Below are 24,291 nucleotides of genomic sequence, written 5' to 3' on the forward strand. Positions count from 1 at the left end.
AGACTAGGCAACAGGCCCAAGAAATATAGAAAATAAATCACAAGAAAAGGAAATCATTGACATCCAGGAACTTGGACTTCATTAATCTCCCCCATAACCATAAGAGGGTCAAATTATTTAGCCCTATTTTACAGAATGATCCAAGATCACAATAATGCCAGAACTAAAGACAGAATCAATATGCTAAAACATATTGATCTGATGTGCTTCCTTCCTGTATTGCCACCTCGCACGTTTAAGGAACTTTTCCATACATGGAACAGGAGAGCACTGGCCTGAGGGTGGGCCTGGAATCTTCTCTCTATAATGGTTCCTGGCATTTAATTAACTTCTACTTTGTGCTAGATTTTTTTTTATGCAATTCTATTGGTGCCTTATGAGTATACATTACACGATAGTGGGATTCATTATGTCATATTCGTGTGTGCACCCCATTATTGATTGGTTTGTTTGTTTTGGATGACTCACCTCCGACTCTGAGCCAAGCATTGAAGTAGATCTAATGCCCCCTAAGTTAAAAATGAGGAAACCGAGGTCGTTAAGTGACGTTAAGTGACTCACCTCCAATCGAACATGCTGTGAACGGCAAGGCCATGTCCCAACGGGAAGTCTGACTCCAAAGCTCAGCCTCCTTCCCCCATGGTAACCTGTCCATGTGGTCATCATATACAGCAGCACATACTTTCTCTCACAATTATTTAGGCAGTCAGATGAGGTTGATTTTCACATAACTGAAGACATATACATTAGGAGAAGACACAGCCAGAAGCAGGTAGAAGGGAAGAAGAATCACACTTGTGAAAGGCTTGGATTCTGTGATTGCATTGACTCTTTCCTGGGACTGACAGATGGAGGAAATGCAGACTTGAGTTCTCTTCTTATCAGACTCTAGAAACTGTGCGGAGCTTTTGCAGGAACAGCCTCACAGCAGCAGAGCTGGTGGGTGTTCTGCCCCTCAACTTGTCTTTTACAGAATGAGGAAACAAAACGTAACAGCCACATACCCTGAAGAAATCTACATACCCATTCTTGAAAGCACAGGGTAAATTGAAACACACACAAAATGGCACTCTATGATATGAAGGAGGAGAGGGTTAGAGGCAAAGGCAGAGACTGGCCCCTTTTCTCAGTTCAGTGTCCTTTGAGAGTCCTCTCTTCACAAAGGCATGAGGCATTGTCGATGCATCTGAGAAGAGGGGAAACCTAGTTCATGGGTATCCACCGCCTTACAAGTCATTGCAGTTGCCTGGCTGCTTTAAAAATAATCACAAACTTGGCAGCTTGAAACGACAGAAATTCTCACGGTTCTGGTGACCTGAGATCTGAAACCAAGATGTTGGCAGGGTGAGGGGTCCTTCCTGAGAATCTAGGAGAGAATCCACTCCATGCCTCTCTCCTGGCTTCCTGAAATGCTAGGCACTCCTTTGCTTGAGGAAGCAGCACGTCAATCTCAGCCTCCACCTTTGCATGATCTTTCCCTTTGCGTGTGTGTCTGTGTCTCAAATCCTTCCTTTCTCTTGAAAGGACACTAGTTCCTTTCAAGGGCCTGCCCCACATCTGGGGTGATCTCAGCTGAAGATCCTAACTTCATTGCATCTGCAAAGACCCTATTTCCGAACCAGGCCACGTTCACGGGTACTAGGGGCTAGGATTTGAATGTATTTTTGGAGGACACAATTCAACCCACTCCTGGAATGTTAGAAAAGGCTGTACTTGCTAATTCGGGTCACTTACGTGAGGAAAGCTCAAAATAGACATAACCTTAATGTTTCCACGATATTCAGATCTAAGTGGCACAAGGGTAGGAATTCAACACAGTTATGGAATTTCCACACTCCAAGTTAAGAGAACACCACCTGCCCACTCCCACCGAGCTACTCCTCTCACTTTTGGAGTCAGAAATATTTCTAACTGTGACCTGTTATAATATAAAATATCACTGAGAACAGAGTTTTTTTTTTTTTTTTCACCTAGTGAATTTTCCTCGTTTGGCCTGAGTCAGCAAACATTCATAAGAAACAACTTACATGTGCATGCCCCTGGAGATACAGCTGCGGGATTCTCGTGTGTTTATTTGAGATAGATAAGGTAACTCCATAGAAGAGACACGTGTCCTTGTTGGGCTAAAGCCTATCAGGATGCAATGTTACACATAAACAGAAATCAAAACAGGTGCCTCTCTGTGAAGTCATGACTACAATAATATCCAAGCTAAGTCCCTTCCGGGTGGTTTTATAAGTACTAGAATATTCACATGGTACTATATTGCTTGTCCAAGCAGTCTCTCCTGATTTTATCCAAATAAATTTATGCTGGTTTCAGATTTATTATAGATATTTTTATAGCCTGCTGGAAATGAGTGCTGTTACACAAAATAAAACCAGATGAAGTAGAGCTAAAGTCTGCAAGGGCCAGGGCAGGTATTGATAAGGAGTATAACTTCCGCCTGGGAAAGTATGTATAAGAAAGAAAGAAAAAGTCTTGCAGAAGTCGCAGAGCCTGTGTTCCAGAATGAATATGTGAGAGGCAGAAAGGGGAGTGAGACAAGACCTGAAGCCTTGACATTTCAATACGTTGTTTTAATAAAGATATCATCTGACATTTTTCGTGTGTTTACTGCTGACCTGCCCTGAAGAAGAACTTCCAAGCAGAACAATGTCTTCCCGAGCACGTCTTTCAAACTCTTCGACGTAAGCAGGGGTGGTTTCATCGGCCTCTTTGTGGAGTCCATGACTCTTACTGGAACTCGTGGGTGCCTCCGAATCCCATGTGTCCTCATGGTTGATCTCATCTGTTCACCCAAGAAGATGATGAGGAATGTCACCTGCCTGCATCACTTGAATGTTGACCAAGCACACAGTCTGCCACTGGCTTTAGTCTGGAGTAAATTTTGTTTTCTTTGGATACCAGGGATGGAACCCAGGAGTGTTTAACCACAGAGCCAAATCCCCAGCCCTTTTTAATATTTTATTTAGAAACAGGGTCTCTCTGAGTTGCTGAAGGCCTTACTAAGTTGCTAAGGCTGGCTTTGAACTTGCGATCCTCCTGCCTCAGCTTCCCAAGCCTCTGAGATTACAGGCATGCGCCACCATGCCCAACTGGAGAAACTTTGATTTTTTTTTTTTAAGAAGCTATAACTTGGCAAATTATTTTCTATTTAATGTACTAAGAATAAACATTAAACACGAGATATTTTTAAGATTAAAAAAAACAACAAACTTCATTCATCTCATGATGTTTATAAAGTATATTTATGCATTAAAGCCTTTTTCCTACTTACCAGATAAATCCTGCAGGGTGCATACTGTGCTTTACTGTGCATTAATATTACATGTTGTTTACTTCAACATCTTACCACTTATTTGCTGGGATGCTGAAACCAGTTTGGGAGATGAATAGGTTTAGGAGAAGCCAAAGCTCTTTGAATCATTTCCTCAAGTTAAGATCTGCCCCCCAAATGGCTCCTGAGCTCTGCACACATAGAGCAGCTTTATTTGGTCCACCTTGTTTATGTGCATGGAAATGCCAGCAGTTATAAAATGGTATGTGTGCTTTACCAATCACCTCAAAACAATATCACCTATGAAGGTATTATTCACTTAGCCACATACCTCCTGAAAATATAAAATATCTTTCAGTCTCTAAAAAAATGCTTAAAGATGTACTATGAAAGTTTCCATGTCTCTGATGCTAGAATTTAATAAGAAGTAGTGGAAGGGAGCTTCTCTAATAGGAAGGAGATAGGCTGGGTACAGGCCAGACCCTGGGCAGTAGTTTCATAGGATGGCTGGTGGCCTTCAGTGCCCACTGAGACACTGTATTACCTTGTTTATGTCTTTAAGCTTTCTAAGATCAGGTAAATTCTCTTACAGTTGATCAAATGCCTGACTATCCTGTCAATTCTATAAGACTTCTGTATATCCCTAAATGGTTTTTAGAAGACTTATCATTACAATTGATAAATACATGACTTGGGCGGTTTCAAAGGATCCAAGCAGAAAGAGCTGTCAGTATGGAAAGGAAAAACTAGGCATAAAAGTTCCCAACTGAACGCCCAGCACAATAAGGCAATCCACATACATTCACTGACTCAGAAAGGACACGAACCATAAGAGCGCTGGCTTCTGCAGAACTATTTGTGATGCTTTAAGTTCCAGCTTGACCAGGCTATCATGCCCAGTTGTTTGGTAGACACCAGATCACATTCGAGCGTGAAGACATATTTTAGATGTGATCAATATTTAAACCAGTAGACTCTGAATAAAGCAGATTGCTTTTCATAATATATGTGAGCCTCAATCAGTCAGTTGAGGGTCTGAAATTAAAGACTGAGGCTTCCTAAAGAAGCAGGAATTTGGTTTCCAGACCATAGTGTGGAAACCCTGCTTGAGTTTCCAATCTGCTGGGCTGCCTTGCAGATTTTGGTCTAAAGACAGCAGTATCAACACTTCCTGATGCTCCAGGATGCCAGTCTTCCCTAAGACTTAGAGACTTGCCAGTCCCCACTGTGTGTGAATCAATTTTTATAAACAACCCCATCCCCCCGCCCTGAATTCTACTATATCTGCTTCTCTAGAAGATCTTAGTATACCATTTGAATTTGGAATCCCTCAAAATATATATAAAGCTGAATTAAAAATTGAGTTCACTTCATTTATTCATGTGGAAAGAAATAAAAGACAAGCTATACAAATTTGTACCGGAAAAGGGAAGGTATACCCAGGCAGGAATCACATTCAGGGAGGTTAGTATTCTATAAATAGGGATTAATCTATAGAGTTGTTATGAGGTTTAAATTAAGTTACTATTTACTGTATTTCCAACAGTGTTTAAGAGAGTGCCAGGCACTTAGAAAGCACTCAAATATTTAACTAATATTGACATTTTCATCATCGTCATTGACAGCAACTTTATTATTCTAGGTGTGTGGTTTTCAAATCTGCTCAGGTATTAATTAATATTTTAATCTTCACAGCTACTCCATGTGGCAGGGATTATATGTCCATCTGGCAGAAAAGGAAAAGAAAGCTTAATAAATTGATTCGAGGTCACACAGCTAGTAAATGATGAATCCCAAGCATAAAGTCAACAGAGTTAAGCACCGATAACTATTATAGCATTAATCACGACCAGCCCCTTCTCTTATGGGCTTTAAGAAGTTTTTTAATGAGGAAGAACAAATGATTCCTGAGAACTAAGCACACACTGTGAAAAAAATAGAAGGATTCTCCATGAATTCAACCCCATGCATAGAGGGCAACTTTCATTCAATGCTTTGTTTAAAAACTTACACTATAGGATCTGACACAAATTTATGTGTGTTAAAATAAGGATTTAAAACTTAGTTTTTAAAGAATGACCTTTATATTTCTAGTTGAATACATATAATAATCATGAAGAACCTAACATTTAGAAATATGAATTCCCCTCTATTGTGTTGGGAACAATACACTATTTACCTCCCATCACTCTATAGCACCTGTTTAAAAGCAAAGACAGAGTCTTTCCAAAGAACATCATATAGCTTCATAAATTAGTGACTCCAAATATGCACATTCCCCTATAGGATCCTGCAATAGTAAGTCTTAAATCATTTTTGCCATTTGGACTTACAAATTGCATGCAATTGTAGGAAATTGCATCATAATTAATTTTCCCCAAAACTTTAACTTCATTTGAATATTTGTAACCATCAAAAGCACAGACAGATCATCACTGAACTGTTAAATATAGAAAAGACAGGTTAGCATTTGTAAGGAACCATGTCAATCAATTTACAACTAATATTAATATAAAAGATTAAAAATAATTGGTCTCTTACCTTGGAATTCTCTTTGTCTACTGTCATCAAACAGTTCCATTAATCGATTATAGAGAGTTCTCTCATCACCTTGTAGGGGTGTTAAAAGAACAAAGATGTGATAAATTTCTCATCAGCTAATTTATAGATATGCAGATGTAATTACAAAAATAAATTATTAATCATCATGGCTATTTAGTTATTCCATGGGTCATAGACTCAAATTCTACTCAATATGCTCCCTTGTTCTGAAAAAGAATCTTTTGTAAATTGATGGTAATTGGAACAATGATTTTTAAATGTATATTGCCAAGCGTGTATAATAGAATACTTCTCCAATAAAATGAACCTCATATTCAATGGATTATGACATCTATTACTCAAGAATCATTTCTGAACAAGTCATTATGGTTTGTCAAATCGTACAATAGAATATCTAAATGTTTGATCAAAGTAAATGTTATGTTTTTCATCAGCCATTCTCTATACAGTATACATTTTACTATGTGTATGTAAGAAACAACAAACTTTGGTGGTCTTGTATTCTTTTATATATGTAATTGTCTTGCAATAGCATATACAAAAAGAATCCAGGATACTTAGTTCTTTTGTGAATTTAAAGCAACAAGCCATGATAGTATCTACCCCCTGCAAACAATAATAAAACAAAGACCTCATTATAAAATTATAGATCCAGAAGAAGATTTTAAAGTTTGTTGAAAGCTAGAGGTATAGCTCAATTGAGAACTTGCCTTGTATGCTAGAGGTCCTGAGTTCAATCTCTAGCACAGGGGAAAAAAAAGTCATATAGATATTAATTTAGACCTCTAGATACAACCAAACAAAGAATGTGAGTTGCATAACCATCCCAGTCTCAGAATTAGAACACCAATACATACATCAATCACCCAACATGTTTCCCTTCCCAGGTAAGCAACTGAACTGTGCTTGCACTTTCATTATGCTCCTTTAAATATGGCTTGTGAATTTCTCTTATCTGTCACGTGTAGGCCAATACTGATGATGGTAGTTAATTCTGCAACTTACATCTAAAACTTGGTCAAGTATTCTAGAAGCGCCCTCTGGGATCCACTCTAGTCTATGCTCAGAGACTGGGACACAAGACCGGAAGGCTGAGGTTACTACTGGGACAGCAGTGTGACACTGTGTGAAAGTGTGACATACGAACACCTCTGAAGTCAGCATCTTCGGCTCACTGTCTGCTCTAGATGGCCTTTTCAAGTGCCCATTGATCTATACATCGTCCTCTTGCCAAGAGCCATTAGAGACCTCCTACCACCTCCAGCACTGGGGGAGAGGGAGAGGGACCATCCTGGATTACATTGTGCAGTAGAAAAGCTGCTTCTATTCCAGCATCACCTGAGCCTTTGTAACTCTTAGTGGGATACAAAACTTACAAAGTTTATGTATTGCTCATAAAAAGGTTTCCATTCTGAAGTTAACAAGGAGCAACCCCGGAAGCAAAGAGGAGGAACTCTCTGCAGAAATGGTAAAAATCCCAGTGGGATTAACCGAGAGACTCCATCTTCACAAGCCTCGTTTGGTAAAGGTCAAACCTGCATCCAGATCTCTGCACCACTATGTAGCTCTATAAACCTAGGAAAGTTTGTTAGAGTCTCTCAGCTTTAATCTTGCCCCATGCAATAGGATGGTTGTGAAGGTTACCAAGATAACAAGCATGACACCCAGGCCTGACAAATGATAGACATTCCACAAGGGGCAGCACCTCCATTGATTTGCTCATTTATTTGCTTGTTTGTTGTTAACTATTTAGTAATCGTACAAGTGCAGAATTTTTCAATAGTTCGGCTTCTGTCATCCTGAACCAATATTTTTGTCTTCATGAACTGACAGTGATAAACAACTTTTGGGTGACCCAAATAAGTGGAACAGAACCCACAATTACTGTCAAGTTTCTGGTTTTCCAAGTAGCCCAGCTGGGTAGCAGCCCCCTATGAATGGTGTCCCAATGACACTCATTCCTAGAGCATCAGAGGGGTTACCTAACAGTAAAAGCAAGACAATGACACCTTCAAATTCAGATTCACCAGTTCTGATTGACCTTCTCCCCCTCCTTCAAAAGTTAAGCACATCTCCTAGGGAAAAGACAACTATGTCCAAGATAGGTAAGAATCTGAATTCCAAACCACACTTTTCAGGTCCCTGTGATTTTAGGAAAGATACTAAATATCACAGGATTTATTTCTCCATCTTAAAAATAAGAATAATGGTGTCCACTTTGAGGGTTTGTGTTGGTCCGTCACTTACTATATCCAACCCAAGACAGTGCCTGAGCAATCAGAGAGTAATAATCACTAAGGTTACAGAAGACCTGATACACGTCAGACATGAAGCCAAGTTAAATTTATTGACTTATTCACTAGTTCAACAAATATTTACCAAGCGCATGCTCCAGGCTGAGCTAGGCTCTAAGAATTCACTGATGAACAAAGTAGACATTGTCTGTGCCCTGTGTGCATCCAGCAGGTAGTTTAGCAGAGAAGAAACACATTTTACAGGTAATTGTGCCAATACAAAGCTTGCTGACCCTTGTATAAGCTCTCTAAAAGAGGTGTAGAGTGGAAATCACGTGATGGTCAAGGGAGTTGAGAACTGACATTTCAGATAAGCCTTTGAGAAGACAGGATATTGAGCAGAGGAGGCAGGAAGGAGGCTGTCCCAGCACATAGGTTTCTGGAAAAGGAAAGGGAGCTCCATGCATAGGAAGAACAAAGAGAAGACAGTGTGGCTAGAACATGGTGAGCAAATGGAAGGCACCAGATAGAAGGTGGGAAAATACAGCCACACCTGCATAATGACACTCTAGGTGATGATGATCACATACAACAAGAGTTGGCAATCTATGTGGTGTAAGAAGGGGATACAGTGACCAACAATTCAAACTGAGCATCCCTAATCCAAAAATCCCAAATTGTAAATGTTCCATAGGTTTGGATGTCCAAGTGGAAAATCCCATACCATGAGACTTCCATGTGCAAATTGTATAAATTACTTTCAGGCTACGTGTATAGAGTATATATGAAGCATAAGTGGATTCCATGTTTAGACTGGGTCCTCTCCACAATCTATCTCATGAGGTATATGTAAATATTCCAAAATCTGGAAAAAATAATCTGAAATTCAAAATACTTTTGATCTCTAGCATTTTGGAATAAGGGATACTCAAATTGTATTTTGTCTTATGAGACTTACCTGACTGCCATTCAACACATCTTACTGTTTTCCCTAAATTAGGGAGCTCTTGCTTTACAAAAGTTCCACCAAATATATCTCTATATTGTGATCTCTAGGAGATTTAAAACAGACTTCAACTGTTAATTCAGTTGAAACCTCACCCCACCCCCAAAGTCACAGGGATGTCTCTCACTCCTCAAATGTGTTTGGACAAATATGAGGTTGAGATTCTCTATTTTCAAATCCACCTTTAGTTTTCAACTATTGGCAAAAACTGACGCCAAGACTCTCATTTCATCTTGTATATGCAGCTTTTGGCAAAATCTGTGGCCTCTGCATCATTTAAAAATAAATTTGTTTATTGACAGCTATCTCATAACATAATCTTTGCACTATATTTCAATTCTTTTATTTGTGAGAATTTAGCTCAATCTTTCCATAAAGAAGTACAGATTTAATGACTGGTTCCTAGTTAAAAAATATCTATATATATCATGTTCTGGATTGTGAATGACTCTCATGAACTTTGTGACTGTCATCATTTCATCAATTATTTTTGGAAACCTTAGAGTGCTTTAAAAACTAGAGAACTGTAGAGTGGTATGCACCTGCAGAGCTATTTGGAATTGTTAATGTATAACTACAACTAGATTTCAGATTGCACAAGGGGAAATCATCACACCTCTGCACCTCTGTAGTTCAAAAGTTAGGTGGTGATTTCAAGCATTCAGTGAGGGGAAGAGTTGCAGGGTACGGAAATCTCATGTGCCAGGTGCACCCTGCCACAGAATGCTCATTTTAAATTCAGAGAGCAGAAAGGCGTTGGCACAGGGATGCTGTCCCTTGGATGCATTATGCGGGCCTTCTAACGGCACCGGACTACTCACAGTAGCCTAAGATGAAAGCAGATTGCTGCTTCTTTCATCTGACCAGCTTGCTGTCCTTGATCAAAAATTACCTTCGCTGCCCATCATGTCGTCAGTGGTTAAAACTTACCACTTAAATTGTAAGCTGCAAAAAAAAATCTAAATGGAACTGCATGTGTGATCTCTGTCACCTCATTTTCATGAATGGAAAAGAATATTCTGGCACAAAAATTACATACTTAATTCTAGCTCACCCTCTCTGCTGACCTCCATCCCACACTGCCTTGGGTTTATTTCCTCATCCATCAGTGGGTCAAAGTAATTTCTGCCGTATTCATTTCCTGTGGAAAGTACATGAGGTAAGGGTCAGTGATTATTAGAAGCACATGAACCAAAATGTTAATTTTGAAATCGACACCAGCACAGAAGGACCATTTTAGCAACTTTACAAGCTTAATTTTTTTTTTACAAGTTTTCCAGGCCTCTCTCTTTTTTTTTTTTATAATTATCATCTTGCAAAAGGTCAGAAAAGGTAATTCAAGAAACAAGTTCATGCTATCTTTCCGTTGCTAAAAAGTTAATGAGAAAATGACCAAATGCAGACTTTAGAATAATAATAATAATAATAAACTTCAGCTAAATTATTTTTAGGATATACTCAAGAAATGGACTTTTGGAAGATTATAATTTTGTGTAGAGTCCACTCATGATTCTGTTTATGGACTGGTCTTTCACATGTTATGTGGCCACATTTCTGTAGCCATCTTACTAGTGTGATCATTGTTAGAACCAGTAACAAAATTTCCATGTTGATGGTTGGGAGAAAAAAAAAAAAGAGAATAAATAAAATGGAGGGAAGGAAGGAAGGGAGGGTAGATGGAAGGGTGAGTGGGTAGAGGAGGGAGAAAAGGAGAGAGAGAGGCAAAGAAAAAGAAAAAAGAGAGGCCTGCTTCAGGTCTCGTTAATGTCAACTTAAGGAACATGAAGGGGAGGTACAAATGATTTAGTCAGGAGTTATACTCACCACACATCAGCAATCTCAACACCACCACCCCAAATTTCTCACTTCACATTTCCATTCACTCCCTCCTGATCTCAATAGCCAAACCGTAGCATCAGGTTTGACTTTGTCAGAGAGAGAAAGGTCTGCTATCAATTTTCTGAATCTACTTTCATTCTTCCTGCAGACTGAAATGTATATGTCTGTTGCTACTAATTTGCATTCCGCGAAACGTAATCCACTCTGACAATAATTCCAGTGGCCTTCAACACTGCAAAATAAAGCCCCGTAGAAAGAAAACGGCAAACTTTGAGAATGTAGTTCACAGTGAAAGGTGAATACGTACCAGGTACAGGGCGGTGTACCAAGTATATTTATTTTAGGATCAAATTAAACTGAACAGCAGCTCCTTTTCCAAGGTCAAGGGAAAATTTGACATGAGCCTAACTTTAATGTCTACTTCAGGACTGGCACATTTTTGCTGTGAATCTCTGTTCTGTCGATACAGTATTATGAGAACTGAAAATCTGCTTTACTTTGACTTTTCAGTAAAGAAAAAAAAATAAATGAGTTTCACTTTTGTTACTTTATCTGTCAACAACTATTAGGCTGGTGTGAATCTTGGTGATATGTAATCTGAGCCATTCTACCTCATTTGCTGTAAATGTGTGTGTGTGTGTGTGTGTGTGTGTGTGTGTGTGTGTTTTCTTCTGCCACAGAGCACTGTGATGCTCTAAGTCTACTCTTCCATATGCTGGGAAAATAATTCACCTCTAACAAAGCAGAGATGGGGGTATAGTCTTTATTATATTGGCATCTCAGTCTCAGTCATCTGCTGGTATCCGAATGCTGGAAGTTTCCCCAATTCAATACAAAGCTCAAATTCTTTGCCCACTAAAATACTGACCAGCAAATAATACCAAGATAACCAAGACTCTGGAAAGTGAGATAAAGTCAAGTCTTTCTCTTTTTAAAATTTCTTTTTTAGATGTTGATGGACCTTTGTTTTATTCACTTATTTAGATGTGGTGCTGAGAATTGAACCCAGTGCCTCGCTCACGCTAGACAAGTGCTATACCACTGAGCCACAACCCAGCCCAAGTTAAGTCATTCTTAACTAAAAGTTTCAAAAATTGTATAGTCAGTTCTCTGTATTTATAGATTCTGTACCTGTGGACTCAACCAAAATCCACAGGCCTAATGTTTTCTCTGATAAGCCGGTGCTGATCCAAAATTAGGGTGGGGGGGATGGGAAAGTATGAAGGAACTTTGGATAGTGCAAAGGGGAGTGAGGGGAGGGGAAGGACAGTGGAATGAGACAGATATTATTACTCTATATACATGTATGATTACACCACCAGTATGACTCCGCACCATGTACAGACAGAGGAAGAAGTTGTGTTCTATTCATGCACAATGTGTCAAAATGCATTCTGTTGTTCTGTTGTCATGTATAACGAATTAGAACAAATTAAAAAATTTAAAACAAATTGTTTTTTTAAAAATATTTAGAACGAAATCTTGCATCTGGGCTGAACATGTGTAAGTGTTCCTTTTCTTGTCATTATTGCCTGAATAATACATCAATTTACATAGTACTTATTTGTATTCGGTATTTTAAAAAAAAAATCTAGTGATGATTGAAAGTATACGGGAGGCTGTGTAGAGGTTCCACGGAAGTACTGCATATTTTACCTGAAGGACCTGAGCATCCATGGATCTTGGTATGTGGGAGAAGATTCTGGAACCAATCCCCCTTGGATACTGAGGGATGACTGTACTTGGTTTTTAGGCTCTCAAATCCTTTTCATCCTTTTTTTCAGCTGAGACATTGGGATCTTGCCCAGATGTACTTGACGGAGCTCTGTGCACTGGGAGCTGTCCAAACTGCTAAGTCTCTCTTTGGGGTTCTATGCTTGCACACACAACTGGGAGAGGAAAATCCTTAAGGTCTACACAAGTTGCACCTTCTGCATTCTGTGAGGGTTGATGAACATGTGTAAGTCATAAATGTCCCTCATGGAGAGATCCAATTTGTATTTCCCGTTCTGGGATAATGCATCTAGCATTTTACAAGGAAAGAATTCAGAGCTTTTTTGAACAGTTCTTGATACTCCTCGCACTGATTCCCCTTTAAACATCCCCAAGTTCTATGTTATAGTATATACATATAGAATTCCTATGTTTTATAATGTACATATATTTTCTTTTACATTTTACAGGCATATCTTTGGTGTGTATGTTGTATCGTACTTGCTCACTGTCTGTTAAAATACAAGCTCTGTGAGGATAACGACATCATTTCCTGCTCACTGTGGCACCCTCCCAGTCTCTCACAGAGCCTGGAGTGCAGACGTGAATTCATTGATTTAATAGACCTGTCTCTGAAACCTATGTAATACCCAAATCCTTTCACTGGCTAGATGCTCTTTCTTGATTAAAATGAGAAGCAAAATACACCCTTTGATCACCTTTGATTCCTCTTCTTTCTATTCTGCCTCCCTTCTCTTCTTAGGACCTCTTCCTCCACTCCTCTTTACTCTGTCCTTATTTAAAAAACAAAAAGACAAAAACACTCTGACCCCTGCCTATAGAGCACAGCCTACTGACAGAACAAGACGACTACACCTGCACACTCCAGTATGACTTCATACTGTGGTAAAGACAGAGTTCTGTGGGAGCACCTATCCATGGACCAAAAAAATACAGAACAACAACAAAAAAAAAACTTGCATCTTTTCCAAACATGTACCAACCTTTCTTTTTTTCCTTATTATTATTCCTAAAATAATACATTACAACAATTATAGCATTTAACTATAACACACGGGGCTTCAAAGAAGACTTCCTAGATTCTATCTGAACTCAGAATGTGTGATGAGAAACTAGCCAAGTCAAACATCCAGAGGAGGATTGGCCAGGGAAAGGCACGGAGGCATATGGAGGTGGGAAGCACATTTTGTTAGCGATATCCCTCAATATTTCTCAACCTCCTAAATTTATATTTTAGTAAAGTAAAGGGATCCAAATTCTTTACCAGTCCCAGTATCAAGCTTCACTAAAGCTTTTGTGCAAATTATTAGTACATCCCTGTTGATTGTTAGCTTGTGCAGACCTGATGAATTGTATCCATCCATTCATTCTTTCAATTCATTATTTTATTTATTGAGTGCTTATTATGTGACTAAGTCAGTAAAATGAAATACTCAAAAACCCCTTCCTTTACAGAGTTTTATGAGCAGGAGAGTAAATACAATATAAGTGCATGTTTTATAGTTTTTTTCAATAGAGTCAGACATAAACCATCAGGCCCCCAGGAAGGTGTGGGGTACACATGCCTTCAAATACAGGGTGCCACTCAGGATTAAATCACCATGCTCTCAAACCACATGTGAGTTGATAAAGCATACTGTATTTTTTACTATTCGTTATTTGTAACTTACTATTTTGCCAATTGCTTGCAATAATACAAATCAGTCCGAGAAACAGATAAGAATAAAAATGGAATGATTTAAATTTTTTTAATTTAAAATTTAAACGATTATCCCTTTCCATGAGTATATCTTGCCCTAAGAAGCCAAAAATTTTACACGGCAGGCAATTTGAGGATACAAACCCCACAGAGTCTGTTATAAATTTGGAAGCCAGTGTCTCTGTCTGAACACCATATCCTTGTCCTCATATTTCATTGGGTAGTATCAGGATTTAATAAGGCAGGATGGTTTTAGGAAAGGGTACATATTACCAGAAGCTTGATGCTAATAGGATAAATCCTAAAAGTGTCCTAATCACTCCAAGTGTGCTTTTGGATATATCCAAAATCATCTCACAGGAAAATCAACAGACCCACTGAGGAATACAAAGTAGGGCACCGAGTAGTACAAATGCAATAGGGTTTTAACATGACTGATGTTTAACTCTTTGCGATCTTCAGACGACAATATGACGTTTATGCAAACACACACGTACACAGGTGGAGGTGTGATTCTACCCTGAAGCCACTGGGTGTGACACCTAAACCAGCAAGCCAGGGAATCCTTCCCAGCATGACTCTTCACTCTCTCTGTTAGCTGTGCAGTGTTTAGAATCAGCATCCGTCTATATAGTTCTTGTGCTATTTCCTTCCAAAGCAGGGGTGGAAAACACATGCACTTGCCTTCTGCCCTTGCACACAAGCTCAGGTTTTCCTATCACTTAACTCGGAACAGCACAGAGCATAAACGGGCCTTTTACTTAAATTACATCGTCCATGAACTTTGGTCAGGAAACCCTCTGGTGGGCACCCAAGCAGGTCTGTGGAGGCCGTAAGTGTGAGGATAAAATTGCCCCCCAGAGGAAGGTTAGTACAAATCATCCAAGTGTCTTGACTCAATGAGGCAATCACTTCCTTTCAAATCAGCTACGTGAACTTGAGAGGAAGGAAAAATCTGAAGGCATCTATTCGCTCCCCAGGAGGGTTTTATTGGCCAAATCCTTGTCCTTTTCCTGTGAATCCACCTGCTATAGATCAGTGTTTCATTCCCAAGCACCATATTTCCTATCATATACTATCAATTAAATGCACAGCCTACATGTGAACTAAACAACCAACTAAACCCATTTTATATTCTATGATGAAAGCCATGCACCAATATTTTACAACATAAGATATTTTCTAAACATTATTCCTTTAAAAGAAATCAAGCCTAGAAAATGAATATGAAACTTGATTCTTACAAACTTTATAAATAAATTTGAGAAAGCATCATATTTTTCTCACTTTGAAAACTTAATATAAAGATTTCAAGTTTAGCTGGGCCCAGTGGTACACGCCTATAATCCCAGTGACTCAGGAGGATGAGACAGGAGATCACAAGTTAGAAGCCAGTCTCAGCAACTTGGTGAGGCTGTAAGCAACTTAGAGAAACCTTGTCTCAAAATAAAATATAAAAAGGGATGGGGATGTGGCTTAATGCTTAAGCACTGAAGGTTTAATCCCTGATTTTTTTAAAAAAAAGAAACAAAAAATTGAATTTTAAATGTCCATAAGTCTAAACAGGTAACATAAATATATGAAAATTGTATTGGACATAGGTACTGAGAACTACATCAAACTCAAACATGCTCTATCATATTAAATCCACTCAGCTATTTTTTTAAAAGGGGGATGTACACACATTTTTAAATGAAAGGAAACTAAAGTCATAAAAAATTTCTTGCCTTAATAAAAATGTTACCAACACCTCATTATAGTACATATAAAAAACAACAATGATGACAATAAAAAAGAAAGAAAAAAACCTACAGACAAAAATCACAAATAACAACGTGAATGTCTACTATCAATACTATTACACAACACACTCTTAGATATCTTGGCTAATACAATTATGTCAAAAATAAGAAAATGTGAGCTAAAGTTACTGAAAAAATTGCATGTTGTATAATTATTACTTGAAGACAATAGGATTCTCTGCCACAAAAACATTAGAGATTTGGCTGAAAACCTTATAGAGCAGAGAAGATATAACTTGGAAGTATCTTGATTAGCAACCAGATAATTATGTAAAAAAAAATGAACTTTTCTAAAAACCAACAATAGCCCTTTTGAAGATATGATGAATAAATAGAAAACCAAAACCTGTAATAAAGCTCTGGATAATCTTCAACAATTAATTCATTAATAGTTAGACTTTCCCAGGCATCTATAGGTGGTCCTCTAGTGATTAACTTCACTCAGCAACCAAACGAAAGGCACACAATTAACAATGGGGTTAAAAACCAGTGAGTCTGGGAAAGAGAAACTGGTTGCTTTTCCTTTTCTTCTTAACAGAAAGGCTCATCTATGAAAATTGGTCTATCACAGCATTTAAGAACCAGTTCCGTCCTGGACAAATTAGCTGTCTTAACTGCTTATTCTTACTTCCTTTCTAAATCTTGTGGGTATTTGATATATCAGTGATTTGAAAATCTAAATAGGGTAATAGTTGAAGTTTGCTAACAAGTTCTAATTAATTGAGCCATATTCTTTCTTCCCCCAAGGCGCTCCCTCGTGGTAAATTACCAAGCACTCTAACTTGCAATCCACTGGAGTGTTGTTGAGCGGGTAATTGCTGCAGGGCTTTATCCTGCAGTCCCCCAAGGCACCAGGCATCCAGTGCTCCGCTGGACGCAGACTCCATGGAGTGGGAGAGCGTCCCTAGGTTCCTGACATCCAAACAAGAAGACACTTGCAGTAGGTAAGCAATTATGGGAATTCAAAGGTTAAGATTAAAAACATTGCTTTTCCCCCCTCATATTTAAAAGACCTCCAAAAGTGATAACAAAGTTGTTGTTTTTTTGCCTTTCTAGTTCAAAAGCTAGAAACATGGAAAGTTGCATGTAGGCAACAGTATCCTAAATGTAAATAATGTATGCATATAGTTTGGGATATTGCCTTGCAAATTATGAAGTACTTGACTCGGGATGTCAATCACACCTGGAATCCGGAGTGGGAATGTTTATTCATCTAATAATTGTGTCTTCCCCTTGGATCTAGGATTACTTCTACTTTGCATCAAATGGTTCATTCTGGTAATAATTCTTTTTATTCCATGGAAGCAGCACACTTTAGCACAAAAGAAATTAAAGTAATGTATTACCGGATTTGGTTTAGACAAAAGTAATAACCTATCTAACAAATCTGGCAATTTATGGACAAAATTTTAATCTTACAAAGACTTTCTATTTTTTTAGGACTTTCTATTTTTTATAGGTTTTTGGCCAATTAATATGAGGAAGGCTAAGAATAATTTTATTTTTCCTTAAATTATTTTTGACAGAAAACAAAAGCAGCCAAAAGAAAGCCCAAGTGGAACTATTTGGAGAGAAGGAACTAATTCCCATGCTAAACACAAAAAATACTGAAGTTATGAAAAATTTTTTCTTGTAAAATTTTTCTTTACGTGCAAGTTCAACCATTGATCTCCGGAACAGAGCCAAATGAAGCTTGGCATTTATGTGGACTTGCACCAATAGAGTCAAAATTCTTATTCTGATAACCAAAAAAAAAAAAAAAAAGTTAAGGTTTAATTTTTTTAAAGTCATCAAATATATAAGAAGATGAAGGTAAACAATTTATTAATCTGTTTAGCTGCTAAGACACTCCTTATTACATCACTAATACATCAGAAAACAAGATTTTTTTCCTCAGATTTTTCACGGCATAGCTGAGTTTGTATTACAACAATCTATATAATCAGCTACACAATCTATATTTCTAGCAATTCTATGATTCTGAAATTCTTAAGCATCTTTTTCTCCATCACACAAATTCTTGTGTTCACCTTTTCATTTTGAAGGTATAAAAATTCCACCAGAACAAAAACTTAGTGGTTTAAATGCATGAATCCATCTGTCACCAATGAACTCAAATAATAAATATACTCAACTGTTAAAATGATTCTTAGAAAGATTCTTTCTTTGATCAACTACATATGACAGATTTTGTAAAATATTATTTTTCAAAGTCATACACTGGGGGTTTCACTAACATCAATCCAAAGAGATGATATAAAAATAACTGCTCAAAAACTGGTCAAGTGTTACCAATGGATTCTATTTTAATATTAACAAAAACAGGGAAAAAGACAATACAAATAGACCTTCTGTTGAGTTCCTGAGCAAATTCATCTGATTACTTATGGATTAGCAATGTCTTCTAAGAAGAAAATATATGAAGGTTTTTTTTTTCATTCTGTTGACATCCAAATATTTGATTAAAATGCTCTTTCTCCAGTTTGACCTTGTCCTAAGACTCGGCTGTTCCATTTTAAAATAAAATACAAGTTAAAAAAACAGGCAAGGAAACTTCAATTATTTCTATAAATTGGCCAAACATTTTATACACCTAATATCTACATAAAATATTTCTATATTTTGAAAGGAAGGATGTTTTCTTGAGTGTTTATTTTTAGCCTTCCAAATCAATGAAAAAGATTAAAATCACTTAGGAGCCACATGGTATCTGAAGACACAAATCCAGGTCAGTTCAATAAACCTAAAGCAAATGATTTTCCTATATTTTTCCGTCTTCTTAATAATAGTTGAAATGTCCCGAAGCAAAAAAATATTTTTAAATGTTCTATAAATTTTATATAACACCTGTTTTCCATCTTAAGGGAAAAAGAGCTATAAATGAGAACAATGTAAACAGTTTTATACAATATCACTTCTAAAATAATCTAGGCTATGTACACTGTGGGGAAATCAGTTCCATTCACGTATTCACTCTGACAATTTGAATTATGCTTTTAACACAAGTTCTTGGTACGTTATTTTATCACAAATATTTGTTCGTGTGTGTTTCTAATGGCCACACCAGTATGAGGACACATTTAGGTCACAATTATAAACCTGATCCAGGGTTCTCCAACACAGACGCAAACATTACGCATCTTGTACCTTCATCTATTCTGGAACGATCAAAACTCATCCCTCTCATTTTTCTGCATCATCTGCCATTTTCTTCCTGTTGTCAAGGATTCTATGTTCAAGGTCATGCTCTTCAAACCACAGGGAGCTACACATGCATCATGAAAACATGGGTGGCACCTCGACTCCACAAAGCCATGAGGAAACCACTTGTCCACGCCAGAGCTGCTGCCAAGGCCATTCAAGGGACCTCTAACACTGGGACCTCTAACACTGACCCATGGTATACCCTGCCATGTCCTCTCCAGTGTCTTCTCCGGTTCTGATCAGGCCTTAACTCATGCCTCGATCCATCCCATGTTCCATCAGAATTACCAAGTGAAGTCCTTATCTCCTCCCCTACCCCACTTCAGGCTGTTTCTCTGTGTCACATGTTAGCAGTGATGGCTGAAGAGGCCCCCTAAAATTGAAGTCAGTCTTTGTCTTAATTCCAAGGCTCTCTCCCTAAGACTCAGGAATAATGACTGAGGATTGGACCACAGGACACTATGACTGGTGAACAGTCACTGAACTGAAATCAAGATGAACTTTCCCCTCTGGCCCTTGGCCAGATACTTGGCAGGAGATCAAGCTGTCTGATCTCTTACCTGAGTACTCTTGTCTCATAAGACCCCCCGAGCCTTTCTTAAAAGGGAAATGCAACATACAGATTGTCAAATGATAGCAAGACATAGTGAAGTTGGAATTTAATATGAAATTTATTATTATTATTAATTAATATTAATCAATATTGTGCAATTTCTTATTCTGACGGCCAATAAGTATTTTTGAGATTTTTACCTTCTTTGCTGTGCAGCTGCTAAGATACTGACCATATCACTGAATGTATTAGAAAACCTACATTTCCATCTCAGCTTTTACACTGAAAATGTGTGTTTATATTAGGCCTCTTTAATTCATAAATTCTCGGATAGTATTAGTCCTAGGCTGCATGTAGCTCAATTTAATGAACTAAACTGGATCCCAGTTATCTTATAGAGTATACCCTTTCAACCATGCTTGGGACCAGAATTGTTTTGGATTTCAGATTTTCTCAGATTTTGAAATATGTGCTTAATATATTTAATGAGATATCTTGGGGATTAGATGCAAGTCTAAGCACGAGACTCATTTGTGTCTCTTCTACATATGAACTGGTGGTTTTTTCATGCAGTACTTTTAATATGCCTGCATTTTGACTGCAACCCACCACATGAGGTCAGGTATAGAATTTTCCACTTGAGGCATCATGCCACTGCTCAAAAAGGATTGGATTTTGGAGCATTTCAGATTTTCAGACCAGTGAAGCCCAATCTATTTTATGGGACACACATACACACACACACACTTTTTTTTTATTTTACTCATACTTCTAGAAATATTCATTGAATCCAAGAAATGCTGTTTGTTTATAAGATAGATGCCAAAATCTTATATAAAAATATAACTAGTTCTAGAGTGTCAGATTAATCTGAATTAGTTCTAGTCCCCATAGTTGCCCTCACTGTGACTTTTCTGACGTCCTATGTTTCATGAACTTAGACCTCTTCCATGTTCGTTCTATTCGTAGCTATATTCCCTGTACCTGGCATAATGTTTGGAAAGTGGAAAATGTTCAATAAATATGCTTTTCAGTGAAAGAAGAGAAGAAAGCAGTTACATAAAAAATTCTTATTAGTGCTGTATATAATTCTAAGCAAAATATTAGTTATGTTATGTCCTACTAATCACGCATATTCCACTTCCATTTTCATTTAAGTTGTATTTATGTTAACAGTTGGGTGTGATCAATAAATAATCCAATATGTATGAACCATAAGGGACATTTGTTTGGTGTATTTGTGTCATGTCTTGCTTCATTTCCCCTCATTAAGGGGAAATGAATAAACTGTAATTCTGTTTTTTCATATCTAAAAATCTTGTCCCATTGTGGATGGTCTTGAAGGGCCAGCAACTCTAGATTCCTGGCTGCAATTACAGGAGCCAGGAGGGCTTGACAGAACCCATTTCTTTTGTCCTATGATAAAGCCAAGATGCAGGCAAAAGGCCTAAGCATGGAAGCATTGCCTGTAAAATGCTTTTACTTAGGACTCTGAACTTTAGATAAGCAAAAGAAGGATGAGAAGAACAACTGGCAATTAATTATTCATCACAGAACAGTATCAGAACCCAGACCACTTGTGCTCTGAGAGAGCTACTTCGTTTTCAATTTTCTATATTCCCAGGCACTGTGGTTTTTGCCCATTCCTACCATCTATTCTATGAGCCCATGAAACCCTTCTGTTTAAATTAGCCAGAAGTCATCTCTGTTGCTTACCGCCAGGGATACAGTCACATACACACACATGCTAACACCCAATCTGCTTCTTGGGAGATGCCACCCCCTGATATCTAGCAAGAAACACAAAAACCGCCATCCTCCTCAACTCCTAGGAGAAAACAGGGGGAAAGGAGGGTATGATCCTTACATTTCCTCAAATCTGCTTTTATTAATAAGTATAGCTATGCTTGACTAAGTAATAATACATGAAATTGATGATATCCATTTTCTTTCCCTATCACTCTCAGAATAACCTCAGTGAAAGGAATTAAAAGGAAAACTCTTCCCTTGTGCAATCATATCACCCAACATCTGTCCTACTACTATATACTTCTGTAATTCTACTTTTTCATATCTAAAAATCTTTCCTTGGCCCCTTCTCATATCTGTCCCAGATTTTACTTTGCTCCCATTTAGAACTCAAGCATTAACCACCTTTTCAATACCACCATGTTATATATTCATAAAATTAAAGAGTCTAAGATTAGAAAAGAAGTGTATACCCATGAAACACAGGTTCTGGGTGAGGCAGAGCTAAAGGCATGCAGAGACATTGCATGTATGAAAATTCTCTGAGAATTTACTAAATTGGATGCTTTAATGTTTTTACTGATTGTCTGCCTAAAATGAAAGACCAGTGGGAACTGAAAGAAGAGTATGAAGTTGAGTATGGCAGTTTACCTAGAAGTGAGTATAGAAAGACAGAGTAGGCTAGAAGGGGTGTGGTGTTTTGATTCCTAATCATGCCTTGCAAAAATGACTGGTACCAACCTACAGGGTCAGCTCCACAGCATCTAGTCAGTTAGCCTGGGAAAGTCTAGATGAATAAGCTTCTCGGGTTGCCTTCACACTGGAGTGCACAGGTGGGAGTCCAGGGTGCATGAAGGCCTTCCAAACGATCTGGAAATCATGCCACTCGACTCATTCTAAAGATCAGTGTGTACTTACTCTAATTACTTTTCCCCTATACTAAGGGACTCAAGATATCATAAATTTGACAAAATTTTGTTTTCAAAAGTTTGTTTTCAGAAAACCTCTCTCCTAGACATTTTCCCCATAAATTGCTCTCTCTCTTATAATGTTACATTTCCTTGAGATAATTTGAATAAATAGTGTTGAAATGCTGCCATTTCTTACAAGGCTTTTCTTTAAAAAACATCTTAAAGGGAGAAATATACTGCTATTTACTTATCAGATGACTTGTGAGCTAATTTTCACAATACTGTGGGGAGAACATATAACTATTATATTTTGTCTAAGTAATCACATTGACAGATGATGTAGTAAAGGTTCTTTTTTAAAGTTTCAATAACCGGAGACATTGTGTTCAGTAGTATCTAGCAGTTTCTAAATTTACATAGGTAAAATATTCTTCTTTGTTCACAGACCATAAAATCACACATCTCGTTTGCAATTGAATTTTTGGAGCCTCTCCCAAAGGAGGGTTAGATGCATAAAATGTTTTTTAATTGAATATATTCCAGAATAGAGATGTATAATCCCTTCCTATATCAATATCTGACTAGATTTGTAAGGATGATAACTATTTGCTGAATTTTTCTATCCAAAACTCCTCTTTGATTTCTTCCACTCTGCCCTACTTTGGGATTACACCTTTTCTCTCTATTTTCCAGAATCAGGCCACTATCATTCATAAAAATCATTGTCTTCCATGCCTATTCTTGTCTCTCAGAAACTAAACCCACACAGGATGATTACAGATCTTGAAATGGAGCTAGACTGCACTGAGATTTGTAATAAGATACACACTGAATTTCAAAGCTTTGTGAAAAAAAAAAAAACAACCATAAAATGTCTGTAACTTTTGACATTGGTTACAAGTTTAAATGATAATATTTTGAAATACAGGTTTAAGTCAAAAATATTCTTAAAATCAATTCATTTGCTTCTCTTAAATTTTCAGGTGGCTAATTTAAAATTACTTTAGTGGCTCACATCATCTTTCTCCTACATAGTGTTTGCCTGTGATATGTCCTTCCACCCTAAGACTGTCTTTCTCTATCTCTCCCCAAACATGTGACGGACTATAAATATGATTATTCTCCTTACCATCTTATTGAGCCTCACACATCCAAACCATCATATGGTACCCCACTTTTAAAAACATATATATATAACAACTTAAGGTTTCGAGGTTTTCCTCTGGGGAATAAGAATTCTTGGTGAAGAAATTCCCCTATGGAACATCAATCTGTAAAGAAGGGCAGCTCTGCACTAAAGGGCACACCGTTCTCCTGGGGGGTCTTACCACCAACTACCCCAGCCCAACACGGAAGATCAATTTCCCTTCAAGGGAAATGCTGGAGTTTGTACCGGAAGTGTCCCCCAAAGGCCTACCTGGTAAAGGCGTGGTCACCAGCCTGTGGTGCTGCTGGGAGGTGGGAGAACCTTTACAGGGGATGGGCCCTGGTGGGAAGAAGTTAGGCCACTGGGGGGTGCCCTCCAAGGGGACACAGGAGCCCAGCCTTTCTTCTCTCTCTGTCCACCTTCCAGCCACCATGAGCTGGGCAGCTTCTCTGCTGCACTCCCTGCATCATGAGGCACTGTCCTGCAAGGCCCCAAGCAATAGCGCCCAGCGATCCTGGACGAAAAGCTCTGAAACCTTCTCTCCTTCAAAGTTGATTCATTTTTGGTTACA

General features: G+C 38.0%; 1 protein-coding gene across 1 annotated transcript in view; it reads right to left on the minus strand.

Moving 5' to 3' along the window:
• Positions 1-24,291, minus strand: part of LOC101968337 (uncharacterized) — a 312,858-nt gene that overhangs the window by 280,163 nt on the left and 8,404 nt on the right. The window contains exons 4-6 of the mRNA XM_005327522.2: positions 10,137-10,223; positions 7,870-7,886; positions 2,625-2,774 (exon numbers count right to left, since the gene is read on the minus strand). Of these exons, the coding sequence (XP_005327579.2) occupies positions 2,625-2,774; positions 7,870-7,886; positions 10,137-10,223 (254 nt within the window). The remainder of the gene's footprint in view (positions 1-2,624; positions 2,775-7,869; positions 7,887-10,136; positions 10,224-24,291) is intronic.

This window comes from Ictidomys tridecemlineatus, chromosome 8 (genome assembly GCF_052094955.1).
Source record: "Ictidomys tridecemlineatus isolate mIctTri1 chromosome 8, mIctTri1.hap1, whole genome shotgun sequence".
In the NCBI taxonomy this organism is placed as follows: domain Eukaryota; kingdom Metazoa; phylum Chordata; class Mammalia; order Rodentia; family Sciuridae; genus Ictidomys; species Ictidomys tridecemlineatus.